We start from the raw sequence: 12,715 nt of genomic DNA, 5'->3' as shown, positions 1-12,715 counted from the left end.
GACCGAATGGGAGGCAGGAAGCAGAAAAGGGAAGCACTCGGACACAAGAGGAGAAAGAAAAAAAAGGAAATAAACAGAGAAGAAGAGACGGGGGGTTTCTTAAATATGCATATTTTAATGCTAGGAGCATTGTAAGAAAGGTGGATGAGCTTAGAGTCTGGATAGACACCTGGAAGTATGATGTTGTGGCGATCAGTGAAACATGGTTGCAGGAGGGCTGTGATTGGAAACTAAATATTCCAGGATTTCATTGCTTCAGGTGTGATAGAATTGGAGGGGCAAGAGGTGGTGGTGTTGCATTGCTAGTCAGGGAAGATATTACAGCAGTGCTTTGGAAGGATAGATTGGAGGGCTCATCTAGGGAGGCTAGGGAAGCGGAAAATCAAAATGTGACAGGAGGATCCAGAATGTGTGAAGATAAAGCTCTAGATGTAAAAGGGGCAAAAACGGAAAGGAAGGGTAGTAAAAATCATCTGAAAGTGCTTTATCTAAATGCGCGGAGTATTCGAAATAAGATAAATGAATTAACGGTGCAATTAAGTATATATAGTTATGATATCGTGGCCATTACGGAGACATGGCTGCAAGGGGATCAGGACTGGGAGTTAAATATAGAGGGGTACTCGACAATTAGAAAAGATAGACAGGAAAGAAAGGGAGGAGGGGTGGCCCTTTTAATAAGGGAGGGAATAACGGCAATGGAGAGGAAGGATATTGCGTTGAAGGATCAGGATAGTGAAACAGCTTGGGTACAGATAGAGAATAACAAGGGGAAAAAAACACTAGTGGGTGTAATTTATAGACCTCCAAATAGCTGTGACGCTGTTAGTCAGAACATAAATCTGCAAATAGTTGACGCATGTAAAAAGGGAACTGCTGTAATCATGGGGGACTTCAATTTTCATATTAATTGGGCAAACCAAACTGGGCAGGGTAGACTAGAGGAAGAGTTTATAGAATGTATTAGAGACGGGTTCCTAGAACAGTATGTCACAGAACCGACCAGGGGGGAGGCAATCTTGGATCTGGTCCTGTGTAATGAAGCAGGATTAATTAAAAATGTCATAGTTAGGGACTCGTTGGGAACAAGTGACCACAATATGGTCGAATTCCATATTCAAATGGAAGGGGAGCAGGTTGAAACTCAGGCTAAGGTGCTTAGTCTAAATAAGGGGGATTATGAAGGTATGAGGACAGAGCTGATCAAAGTTGACTGGGATAGCAGACTCAAGAATAAGACGGTACATGAGCAGTGGTGTACGTTTAAGGATCTACTGTATAACCTTCAAGAAAAATTTATTCCTATGAAGAAAAAAAGGGGTAAGGGTAAGAACAGTCAGCCATGGCTCAGTAAAACTATAAAGGATAGTATTCGGCTGAAGGCAAGGGCATATAAGGTAGCCAGAGATAGTGGGAGGGTAGAGGATTGGGAAGCATTTAAAGGTCAGCAAAGAATAACTAAGAGATTAATTAAGACGGGGAAAATAGACTATGAAAGGAATTTAGCGAACAACATAAAAACTAATAGTAAGAGTTTTTATAGCTATATAAAAAGAAAAAGGGTGGCTAAGGTGAACGTTGGTCCATTGGAGGGTGAGACTGGAGAGTTGTTGGTGGGGAACATGGAAATGGCAAAGGCATTAAACGAGTATTTTGTATCAGTCTTCACCATAGAAGACACAAAAAATATTCCAACGCTGGATAAACAGGAGGCGGTAGGAATGGAGGAGCTAAATACTATTAAGATCACCAAGGAGGTGGTATTAGGGAAATTAATGAGACTGAAGGAGGATAAATCCCCTGGGCCTGATGGATTACATCCAAGGGTCTTGAGGGAGATAGCAGTGGGGATTGTGGATGCATTGGTGATAATTTTCCAAAACTCCCTGGAGGCAGGAACGGTCCCAGTGGATTGGAAAATGGCCAATGTAACACCTATATTTAAAAAATGAAGTAAACAGAAGGCGGGTAACTATAGACCGGTTAGTCTAACATCGGTGGTGGGTAAAATGTTAGAGACAATTATTAAAGAAACACTAACGGGGCACTTGGATAAACATGACTTCATCAGACAGAACCAACATGGTTTTGTGAAGGGGAAATCGTGTTTAACGAATCTGCTCGAATTCTTTGAGGAAGTGACAACCCGGGTGGATAAAGGGGAACCGGTGGATGTGGTATACTTGGACTTCCAAAAGGCTTTTGACAAGGTGCCACATAAGAGACTATTGCTAAAAATAAAAAATTATGGGATTGGGGGTAATATATTAGCATGGGTAGAGGATTGGCTAACAAATAGGAAGCAGAGAGTGGGGATAAATGGTTCATACTCGGGATGGCAACCGGTAACTAGCGGGGTTCCGCAAGGGTCGGTGCTGGGACCCCAGTTGTTCACAATTTATATAAATGATTTGGAGGAGGGAACCAAGTGTAATATATCAAAATTTGCGGACGATACAAAAATGGGAGGGAAAGTAGGGGATGAGGAGGATAGGAAGAGTCTGCAAAAGGATATAGATAAGCTAGGTGAGTGGGCAACAACTTGGCAGATGAAATTTAATACTAATAAATGTGAAGTCATTCACTTTGGGGAAAAAAATGATAGGGCAAGTTATTTTCTAAATGAGGAGGAGCTGCGTTGTAATGCAACGCAAAGGGATCTAGGGGTATTAGTACATGAATCACTAAAAGTCAGTATGCAGGTGCAGCAAGCAATCAGGAAGGCCAATGGAGTTTTGGCCTTTATTGCTAAGGGGATTGAGTATAAAAACACGGAGGTCTTGCTGCAGCTGTACACGGTATTAGTGAGACCACATTTGGAATACTGTGTACAGTTCTGGGGTCCATACTTAAGAAAGGATGTACTAGCCCTGGAGGCAGTGCAGCGAAGGTTTACAAGATTAATTCCTGCAATGAGGGGATTGACATATGAGGAAAGGTTAAGTAAGCTGGGACTCTACTCTTTGGAGTTTAGAAGAATGAGAGGCGATCTCATTGAAACATATAAGATCGTGAGGGGCCTTGATCGGGTGGATGCACCGAGGATGTTCCCAATGATCAGGGAGGCTAGAACTAGGGGACATAGTTGCAGAGTGAGGGGGGGCTCTTTTAAAACTGAGATGAGGAAGAACTTCTTCACCCAGAGGGTGGTTAGTTTGTGGAATTCACTGCCCCAGGGAGCAGTGGAAGCAGAAACGTTAAATATATTTAAGTCAAAAATAGATGTTTTTTTGGCTGCCAAGGGGATAAGGGGCTACGGGGAGAGGGCAGGGATATGGACCTAGGTATGGTTAGTATAGTAAGACCTGAGTGATCTCCTGGACAAGTGTCGATTGCCTGGATTGGGGTCGGAGAGGAATTTCCCGGATTTTTTTCCCGAATTGGACCTGGGTTATTATCCGTTTTTTTGCCTCCCCCAGGAGATCACGCGGTTCTTGGGGTGGAGAGGGGTGATAGCGGTATAAAGGGGAGGGTAGTGTCTTTTGTTCTGTGTCTTGTGTCTACTGTTTGTGGGTAAGTGTGTCTGTTTAGTGTTCAGCCATGAGCGAATGGCGGTGCGGGCTCGACGGACCTGGTGGTCTACTCTCGCACCTACTTTCTATGATTCTATGACAGGCTAGATGCAGGAAGATTATTCCCGATGTTGGGGAAGTCCAGGACAAGGGGTCACAGTTTAAGGATAAAGGGGAAATTCTTTTAGGACCGAGATGAGAAAAACATTTCTCTGGAACTCTCTGCCACAGAAGGTAGTTGAGGCCAGTTCATTGGCTATATTTAAGAGGGAGTTAGATGTGGCCCTTGTGGCTAAAGGGATCAGGGGTTATGGAGAGAAGGGAGGTATGGGATATTGATTTGGATGATCAGCCATGATCATATTGAATGGCGGTGATGGCTCGAAGGGCCGAATGGCCTACTCCTGCACCTATTTTCTATGTTTCTATGTTTCTATCCTACACATTAGGGACAATTTACAATTTTACTGATGCCAATTAACCTACAAACCTGTATGTCTTTGGAGTGTGGGAGGAAAACGGAAATCCCGGAGAAAACCCACGCGGTCACGGGGAGAATGTATAAAATCCGTTCAGACAGCAACGCAGTCAAGATCGAACCTGAGTCTCTGGCGCCATGCCACCCTTTCTGCTCCTATGACATGTTGAAGCAATGAAGACATTTCTTAAGCATAGTTAAATTGATGTTGAATATAATTTCAAAGCTGTTAATTCGTTACTATCATTAATTATATTCTCTCATGCAGGAAGTAATGCAACTGGAGAGACATCTTGGAGGGCAACTCTTAGATGAGCCTAAAATTCTTCACTTTAAAGACAGCTATCACAATTTACGACTTTCCATACATGACATACAAAAGGCGCTCTGGACTAGTAAGCTGCTGGACAGCTATCAGGTAAAATCGATTTGAAACATTATTACACAAGATGCGTAAGTTAAAAAGAGGCATTTGTATTCCCAATACAGATAATGGATAATCTATTAATGCTCTAAAGGCATTTAATAACGTGTCGCACATAAGATTGATGGAAAAAGGACTGAGTGGAAATAACAAATATTTTGTCAAACTCAATTGTAAATATTGGTGTGCCCCAGGGATCTGCTCTAAGACATAAGTTTTTCACAACACTCATAAATGACTGAGATGAAAGGATAGAGAGCTGTATAATCATGTCACCAGGGTACGTGACTTGATAAATTCAGTGGATTGGAGCACTTGCAAAGTGAAATTGACAGATTAAGTGAGAGTTAGCACAGTGTGCAGAAAGAGCTCATTTTTAGGAAGTGTGACATTATTTACTTTGCACGAAGAAAGATCAGAGTATTTTTAAAATAGTGAGAAGCTAGAAAATGTGAATAGGCGGCGAGATTAATTGATGCAAATAGCAAAATCAACAAACTGTGGGGGATAAACTAGTTGCAAAAGCTATTGGAACATTTGTCTCCCTCTCCAGTGTCGATAGTGCACAGAATATAATTTAAACTGTAGCTATAAGAAACTCTTGTTAACCATTTATGTAGTTGTGTTCAGTTTTAGGCATCACCAAAGACCATTTTAGACCGTGTGCGGATGTGGCGTCGAAGGATGAGAAGCCAAAACGAAGTGGAAGCCAAATAACCAAACGGAAACGAAGCTGAAACGCCAACTAACCGAAAGCGTACAAAGCCGAAATGCCAACTAACCGAAAGGGTTGGATACCTAAAAGCAAACCAACTCTTGCGGTTAGATGCCTAAAAGCAAACTAACCGAAAGGGTGGGACACCTAAAAGCAAACTCACAGAAAGGCCGCTCTGCTGAAACGCCAACTCACCGAAAGGCTGCGTCACCTACAATCCAACTCACCGAATGGCCGCTCTGCCGAAAAGTCAAATAACGAACATGACGTCGCCGGGGGGTGGGGGCGGGGGGTGTGGGGGGGCGTGACGTCTGGATTGGTCCAGACCCCCGCATCCATCACGGGAGGGTGGGGGTCATTTTCCCACACAAGCCTTAGGTGACTGGCCACTCTGAACCTGAGCACCAAGCCGAAGCTCCACCCATTCCTTCGGTCCAGAGTTGCTGCCTGTTCCTCAGATTTACTCCAGCTTTTTGTGTCCATCTTCGGTTAAAACACATTACAGATTATCTGGTGTTTTGAGCGTGGGAGCTTGTGTGCGTTACGAAGGCAACCAGATGGTATTACTGTGTTTAAACAATAAATAAAACATGCTTCTTGTTGTCAAGGGATGGGGGGGAGAGTGGGAGGAGATAAAACTGTTAATTGTCATGCACACTTGTCATCGGCCCACCAGGGAATTTGTGTGTGTGTGTCCCCATGTTTTAAAAGCGATTTACTTTGGCTGCTAATGCCCCGAGCCTTCTGTGCCCGCAGCCGGGGTGGGGGGCGAATCACTCGGTGTGGGTGTTGGGAGGTGAATTACCCCATGTGTGGGTGTCGGGGGGTGAATCACCCCACGTGTGGGTTGGGGTCCAGGGTCGGGGGGGGGGGGGCTGAATCACCCTGGCGGGGGGGTTGGGGTCCGATGGCGGTGCATCGCGGTCAGTGACTCCGGGTGGGCGGAGGGACCAGCCTGTCCCACACCTCTGCTCCACCCGGTGCTGCCGACACACAGCCCGTCACAGTGCGGCTGCCCGGGGGAGATGAGGCGGAAGGCGGACTTGGCCGTGGCCGTGGGAGAGTGGGGGCTGACCCGAGGGATGCTCTCCTTCGGCCGCTTACAACTTGGTGCTCGGGTTCAGAGTGCCCAGTCACCTATGGCTTTTGTGGGGGAATGACCCCCACCCTCCCATCTCCATCGGCCAGTGATGTGATGGGCATGGGGGTCTGGACCAATCACTGACAAGTCCCGCCCCCCGGTGACATCATGTCCGTTATTTGACTTTTCGGCAGAGCGGCCATTCGGTGAGTTTGCTTTTAGGCGTCCCAGCCTTTTGGTTAGTTGGCTTTTAGGCATCCCGCCCTTTCAGTTTGCTTTTAGGCATTCCACCCTTTCAGTTAGTTGGCGTTTCGGCTTTGTATGCTTTCGGTTTTTGGCGTTTCGGCTTCGTTTCCGTTTAGTTATTTGGCTTCCACTTCTTTGCTTCGGCTTCTCGTCCTTCGACGCTACGTCCGGGTACCATTTTAGACAATAGACAATAGGTGCAGGAATAGGCCATTCAGCCCTTTGAGCCAGCACCGCCATTCAATGTGATCATGGCTGGCCATCCCCAATCAGTACCCTGTTCCAGCCTTCTCCCCCTATCCCCTGACTCTGCTATCTTTAAGAGCCCTATCTAGCTCCCTCTTGAAAGTATCCAGACAACTGGCCACCACCACTAAGGCAGAGAATTCCACAGACTTACAACTCTCTGTGTGAAAAAGTGTTTCCCCATCTCCGCTCAAAATGGCTTATTCTTAAAATGTGGCCCCTGGTTCTGGACTCCCCCAACATCGGGAACATGTTTCCAGCCTCTAGCATGTCCAAACCCTTAATAATTTTATATTTTTCAATAAGACTCCATCTCATCCTAAATTCCAGAGTATGCACGCCCAGCCGCTCCATTCTCTCAGCATATGACAGTCCCGCCATTCCGGGATTTTAGCTTTGAGGCAGTGCAGAATTTGAACAATAATTTTTTTTGTTTTCTTTGTCCTGTTGTTTTAGTTTATCTCAGTTTATTTTAGTTGTGCATGTGGGTGGGTGGGAGAAACTTGTTTTTAATCTCTTCCTTCGGGGGGGATGCGACCTTTTCTTGTCATATTCCCCCGTCTCCGTCTACATCTGCACTGAGGCCTAATGGCGGAGCTGGCGGCCTCCAACTGGGACCGACCTCGAGGCTCCGGAGGCAGAGCCATGACCTACTAGCGCGCGGCTGACCGACTTCGGGGCTGAGATGGCGTTGCGGTGCCAGCAACCCGACTTCGAAGCCTCGGAGCCTCGGAGGCTCGGCCGCAGGCCCAGTGGACTCGGCCGCTGGCCCAGTGGACTCGGCCGCGGGCCCAGTGGACTCGGCCGCGGGCCCAGTGGACTCGGCCGCGGGCCCAGTGGACGACAATGTTGAGAGCTCGCAGGTCCCAGGTTGGTGACTGGTTCTCCGGAGCTCCGGCAACAACAGCTTCGTCCGCTGGACTGGAGGGTGGCAGCCTCGGCAGCTTCGTCCACCCCAGGCCGCGCAGTTTGAACCGGCCCATTCGCGGTGCTCGGATTCGGCCGTGGGACTTACTTACCATCACCCGGCGGGGTCACAGCATCGGAAGTCTGGATCGCCTCAATGCAGAGGGAGAACAAGGAGGGAAGAGACAAGGACTTTAAGACTTTTGCCTTCCATCACAGTGAGGAGGGCCTGGTAGACTCACTGTGGTGGATGTTACATTTGTGTTTATTGTGTGTTTTGTTGTTTTATTCTATGTTATGACGGCAAGGCACGAAATTTCGTTCAGACTGAAGACTGAATGACAATAAAGGATACTTTACTTTACTTTACTTTACATTACTAGGGACTGATGTTGTATTCCATTCACTGTTAACAATTATGAAATTATATAACTGTTTAAAATGATTGAAAGATTTAATTAATTTGATGGGTAAACCTAAAATAAGTTGAAGTAACCTTAAAATGAGAATGAGGACATTCAGAGGTGATATCAAATTGATAGAAAGAGTGTCCAAAATCTGGAACTCCCTTCTCTCCTGCAAAAGCTGGAGAGGCAAAGTAAGTTGAAAATAAAGGTAACATGTTATGAGGCAAAGATATGAAGGGGTTACATTAAAGGGTAAGTGTAATAAGAAAAAGATCAGTTGCCATCTAATTGAAAATCTGTCTGAAGAAGGGTCTCGGCCCGAAACATTACCTGTTCCTTCTGTCCAGAGATGCTGTCTGACCCGTTGAGTTACTCCAGCTTTTTATGTCTATCTGTGGTTTAAACCAGCATCTGCAATTCCTTCCTACACATTTTATCTTTAATTGAAAATCAGAACTGGCATAGGGGCTGAAGGGCCTGCTATTGTATCTATTGTCTAGTTATCATGAGGCTGAATAGTTTGAACATTAATCCACCGATAGATCTCCCATGCCAGTGGAAATGGGGAGTCCAGACAGGATGAGATCAAATTTCGGTGTGGGCGCTGCAAGACGGCAGCCCTGCCAGCAGCGCATTAGTTTTTTCAACTTTTTATTTTTTTTTTGTGTGTTTTAATGTATGTTTTTAATGTTTCTTTGTGCGTCTTGTGTGGGGAGGGGGGGGTAAGGGGGAAACCGCTTTGGTTGCCTCCTCCATGCCCTAACAGCAAGGATCGGCGCGGCCTTTCCCGGAGACGTGCCCTGGGCTTCAGTGGTGGGCACAGCGAGGACTTTCATCATGGAGCGGGCGAGCCCCCGCTGGAGGGGAGCTCTCCGTTCGCTGGCCCGCGGCAGCCTGAAGCTGTGGTCTGCAGAGTTCCAGCTGGCGCGGAGTCCGCAGCCTGGGATCCCTCGTTGGGGACTCGGGAGGAGACGAAGCTACGACCGCCGGCCCGCAGCCTACTTCTATCCTGGGCGCGGCGGGGACTTACCATCAGGAGTGGGGTCCCTCGCCAGGGATCCCTAGAGAGGAGCTCTGACCGCCGGCCCTGCGGTTTGCGATGCTTCTGGCTGCGGCACGGCGGGAACTTTAAATCTTCGACCGCCGGCCTGCGGCTTACACCAACCTGAAGTCATGGTCTCCGGTTGGGGAGGCACCGATTAAGGACTTACCTTGACTTTTATTCACCTGGACGCCCGCAGCTGCGGCTGCGGAAGGTTGAGGACCCGACCACGGGGGGAAATGGAGGAGTACTGGCCAAATTTTGTGCCTTCCACCACAGTGATGAATGCTGTGGTGGATGTTTGTGTTAAATTTTTATTGTATTTTTGTGTGTTCTTTTTTCATTGTACCGTTGCTGGCAAATACATTTCACTTGCACTTTATGTGCAAGTGACGAATAAAACTGATATTAATATTGAAATTGGTTGGTGTGCAAGGTGATGGGTGAAAGGAAGTTTAAAAATAAAGAAAAGGAAAGTGTGAAGTGGGGGGAGAGAGAGAGAGAGGGAGGGAAAGATGAACATCTAAAGGTTTGTGGTTGAAATAAGGTGTGAGGAGACGAGGTAACGTGTGCAGGATGGGACCTGGAGTAGAGGGGAGGAGGAGTTGGCTGGTGGGATGGAGGTTTTGTACAGTGCAGGAAAGGGACAGTGGGAATGTAGATTATTAGGTTATAGTAGCATTTTTGAATTACTGGGTAGCTCAAAAAGTAAAGTTCAGTGTGGAATCGTATACCAGAAAGTGGTGTTAGATGATCAAATTGGAGGCGAAAGAAGTCAGTCCAGGAAAGGTTAATAAATGGCTTGAAAAAATATTAATTCAGGGAATGGCAAAAACCAACCGAGAGAGATAAATACAGTGAGAGAGGCAGCTATCAAGCAGTGAGGACCAAGAACTGAACTTGCCAGGAGTGATGAAAAAATGTGTCATGAAGGTTCATGAATGGCTGCAGATTGGAGGGAAAGGTGAGCTGGGAGAGTAATTACATCTGTGAAAGTGCCTGCGGTGACAGCATTAATCAGATGGACTCGAAAAATGTATAATCTCCATCATGGAAGGTGGAGGACAGGGTCAATATGATGCCACATAACATTTATTGAGTTTCACTGCACTTAATGATGTTGCATTAACCTGATAGCTCCACCTGCAGGAAAAGTACAATTAAAGTTTTGTATCCTGCAGTTTTTTTTCTCAATGCATAAAATACAATTAAAAATGTGAGGGCAAAATGAGATGTCACTCATGTGTAACTATTAGTGTTTGGCAAAGCAATTTAAAATTCTTAGGTATTTGAGTAACACAGCTGTGGTGATATTAGGTTAAATTTCTGAGAAGATAATTTCTTCTGACAAAACCTTTCAAACAAATTAAAGTTTACAACTCTATTTATATATATATATTATACTATATAAAAAAAGTAGTAAAACTTTTATATATATATATATATATATATATATATATATATATATATATATACACACGCACATATGTATGTACACACACATACTCACACATACACACATTAACACACACACACACACACACACACACACACACACACACACACACACACACACACGGTTGTGAAACCAGGAAATCTCTTGTGGAAAAATACTCTCGAGCCCTGGAGAGTATTATGGAAGGAAAGATTAGAATTACAGTTGGTAGACACAAAATGCTGGAGTAACTCAGCGGGTCAGGCAGCATCTATGGAGGAAATTGATTCAGGTTCGGATCCTTCTTCAGATTTATTCGGTTTTACAGCCGCATGGTTCTTTAATTGATGGTTCAGGTGGACAGGATGATAAAGACAGCATTTAGCACACATGGCTTCATTGGGAATGGTATCGACTATAAATTTGGGACATTATAATACAGCTGTACAAGTTGTTGGTAAAGACTACACTTACCGTGCTGTGTGAGGTTCATAGAACATATATCATAGAGCAGTTCAGGACAAGAACAGGCCCTTCATCCCTTCCTCTTCCTTTCTTCTTCCCCCCCACCCCCATCCTCACATCAGCCTGAAGAAGGGTTTCGACCCAAAACATTGCCTGTTTCCTTCGCTGCATAGATGCTGCCTCACCCGCTGAGTTTCTCCAGCATTTTTGTCTAGCTTCATCCCACAATGTCGCTAGCAGCCTTTAAATGACAAGTAATCTGCCTAAATTCCATCATGATTCTTCCCCTCCACCCTTCATTCTGTTTTGAGCACTTTGTCCTAAGCATTTCACACAGTTTTTCAAAATTGTGGTAAGTACAAATTGAATTTCTGAAGCTGGAAGAACATTTTGAAAAATAGCCAAATTAAGATCTTAAAATGAATAGTAACATCGTTGGTCATGTATAAAATGGTCACACTATGTTTCCTTGACACTTTAAAAAAAACATTATTTTTTTTTCCATTGCAGTCAATGTATTCTCACTTTGCAAAGCTCTGTAGACTCCAATAGATACACTTTCCATGAAAGGTCTGGTAGGGTTCCCATGGTGTAGTGTAGTGGGAACAGATTTGTGTATAGTTTTCTATAGGGAACTGGCTAAGTATTGGAAGGAATAATAATCTCAAGGCTACAGACACTGTGTGGAGGATTAGAGCTAAACAGATCAGTGGACAATATGATCTCCATCAAGGGGATAACATTTATGATTCTATGACTACCTCCAGCTCAATGATATATATTTTTTTACTTTCTAACTTAATGCTTCAATGATTAACAACCAACTTACTTAATTTCCCAGGAAATTCCATTTTATCACATTTGGAATGGGTGTCAAAGAAATCTGCACTGTACCTTCACTCTGGAACGGTACAGTCAATCCACGACTGAACTCAATGGTAAAATTTGGGTTTGGCAAGTAGAAGGAGAAGGACAAAGCTTTCACATTCACTTCAACTTTGCCAAGGTAAGACGTATCTAAATATTTTCAGATTTCTGGTGAAATATTGTTATAATAGCACAAATTTTCAGAGCTATAATGTAATAGAATGGATCATTAGATTATGTGATAGGAGTAGAATTAGGCGATTTGGCCTATCAAATCTACGTCATTCAATCATGGCTGATCTATCCCTCCCTCCTAACCTCATTCTCCTGCCTTCTCCTCATAACTGTAAGAATGCATGAATTTTGTACGAAGGCAGTGTGAAAACTGGAAGGCCGAAATAAAAACAATGATTGTTCAGCAGATTCAGACGGCAAATGTGGCGAGGAAAATGGAGTCAATGTTTCAGGATAATAACCATTAGGTTATTTTTTTAATTTCTGAAGAGGGATAAGTTGATTTTAAATACTTTCCAGAGACAGTTGGAGGAGATAAAGATGAAAGGAAAGAGATATGAAGACGAAAATCAGAAGAAAGCTAAATGGCAAAAGTGGAAATGAGGGAAGTAAGAAAAAATAACTGATGGGTTAAGAAGAGTCAAATTTAAAAAACAGCACGCATTAGGTTCTACCAGCCACTGGTTTGCTAAGTACATTGGAGACACAGGAATTGCGGATGCTGGAATCTACCAAAGAATATAACTGGTCCACCGGCTTGCCAGGCTTTTTCCTGTCCCAACCACCTTTCCAGCTTTCACCCCCTATTACAACCCCGAAGAAGAGTCCCGATTCGAAAACGCCATCCATCCATGTTCTCTAGAGATGCTGCCTATC

General features: G+C 44.7%; 1 protein-coding gene across 2 annotated transcripts in view; it reads left to right on the top strand.

The window, feature by feature from the left end:
• Window positions 1-12,715, top strand: part of unc5a (unc-5 netrin receptor A) — a 423,148-nt gene that overhangs the window by 389,852 nt on the left and 20,581 nt on the right. For both annotated transcript variants that reach the window (XM_033029473.1, XM_033029472.1), the window contains 2 exons: window positions 4,259-4,408; window positions 11,799-11,963. In XM_033029473.1, the coding sequence (XP_032885364.1) occupies window positions 4,259-4,408; window positions 11,799-11,963 (315 nt within the window). The remainder of the gene's footprint in view (window positions 1-4,258; window positions 4,409-11,798; window positions 11,964-12,715) is intronic.

This window comes from Amblyraja radiata, chromosome 11 (genome assembly GCF_010909765.2).
Source record: "Amblyraja radiata isolate CabotCenter1 chromosome 11, sAmbRad1.1.pri, whole genome shotgun sequence".
Taxonomy (NCBI): Eukaryota; Metazoa; Chordata; class Chondrichthyes; order Rajiformes; family Rajidae; genus Amblyraja; species Amblyraja radiata.
The sequence above is the reverse complement of the archived record's forward strand: the minus strand, read 5'-3'. Positions and strand labels throughout refer to the sequence as shown.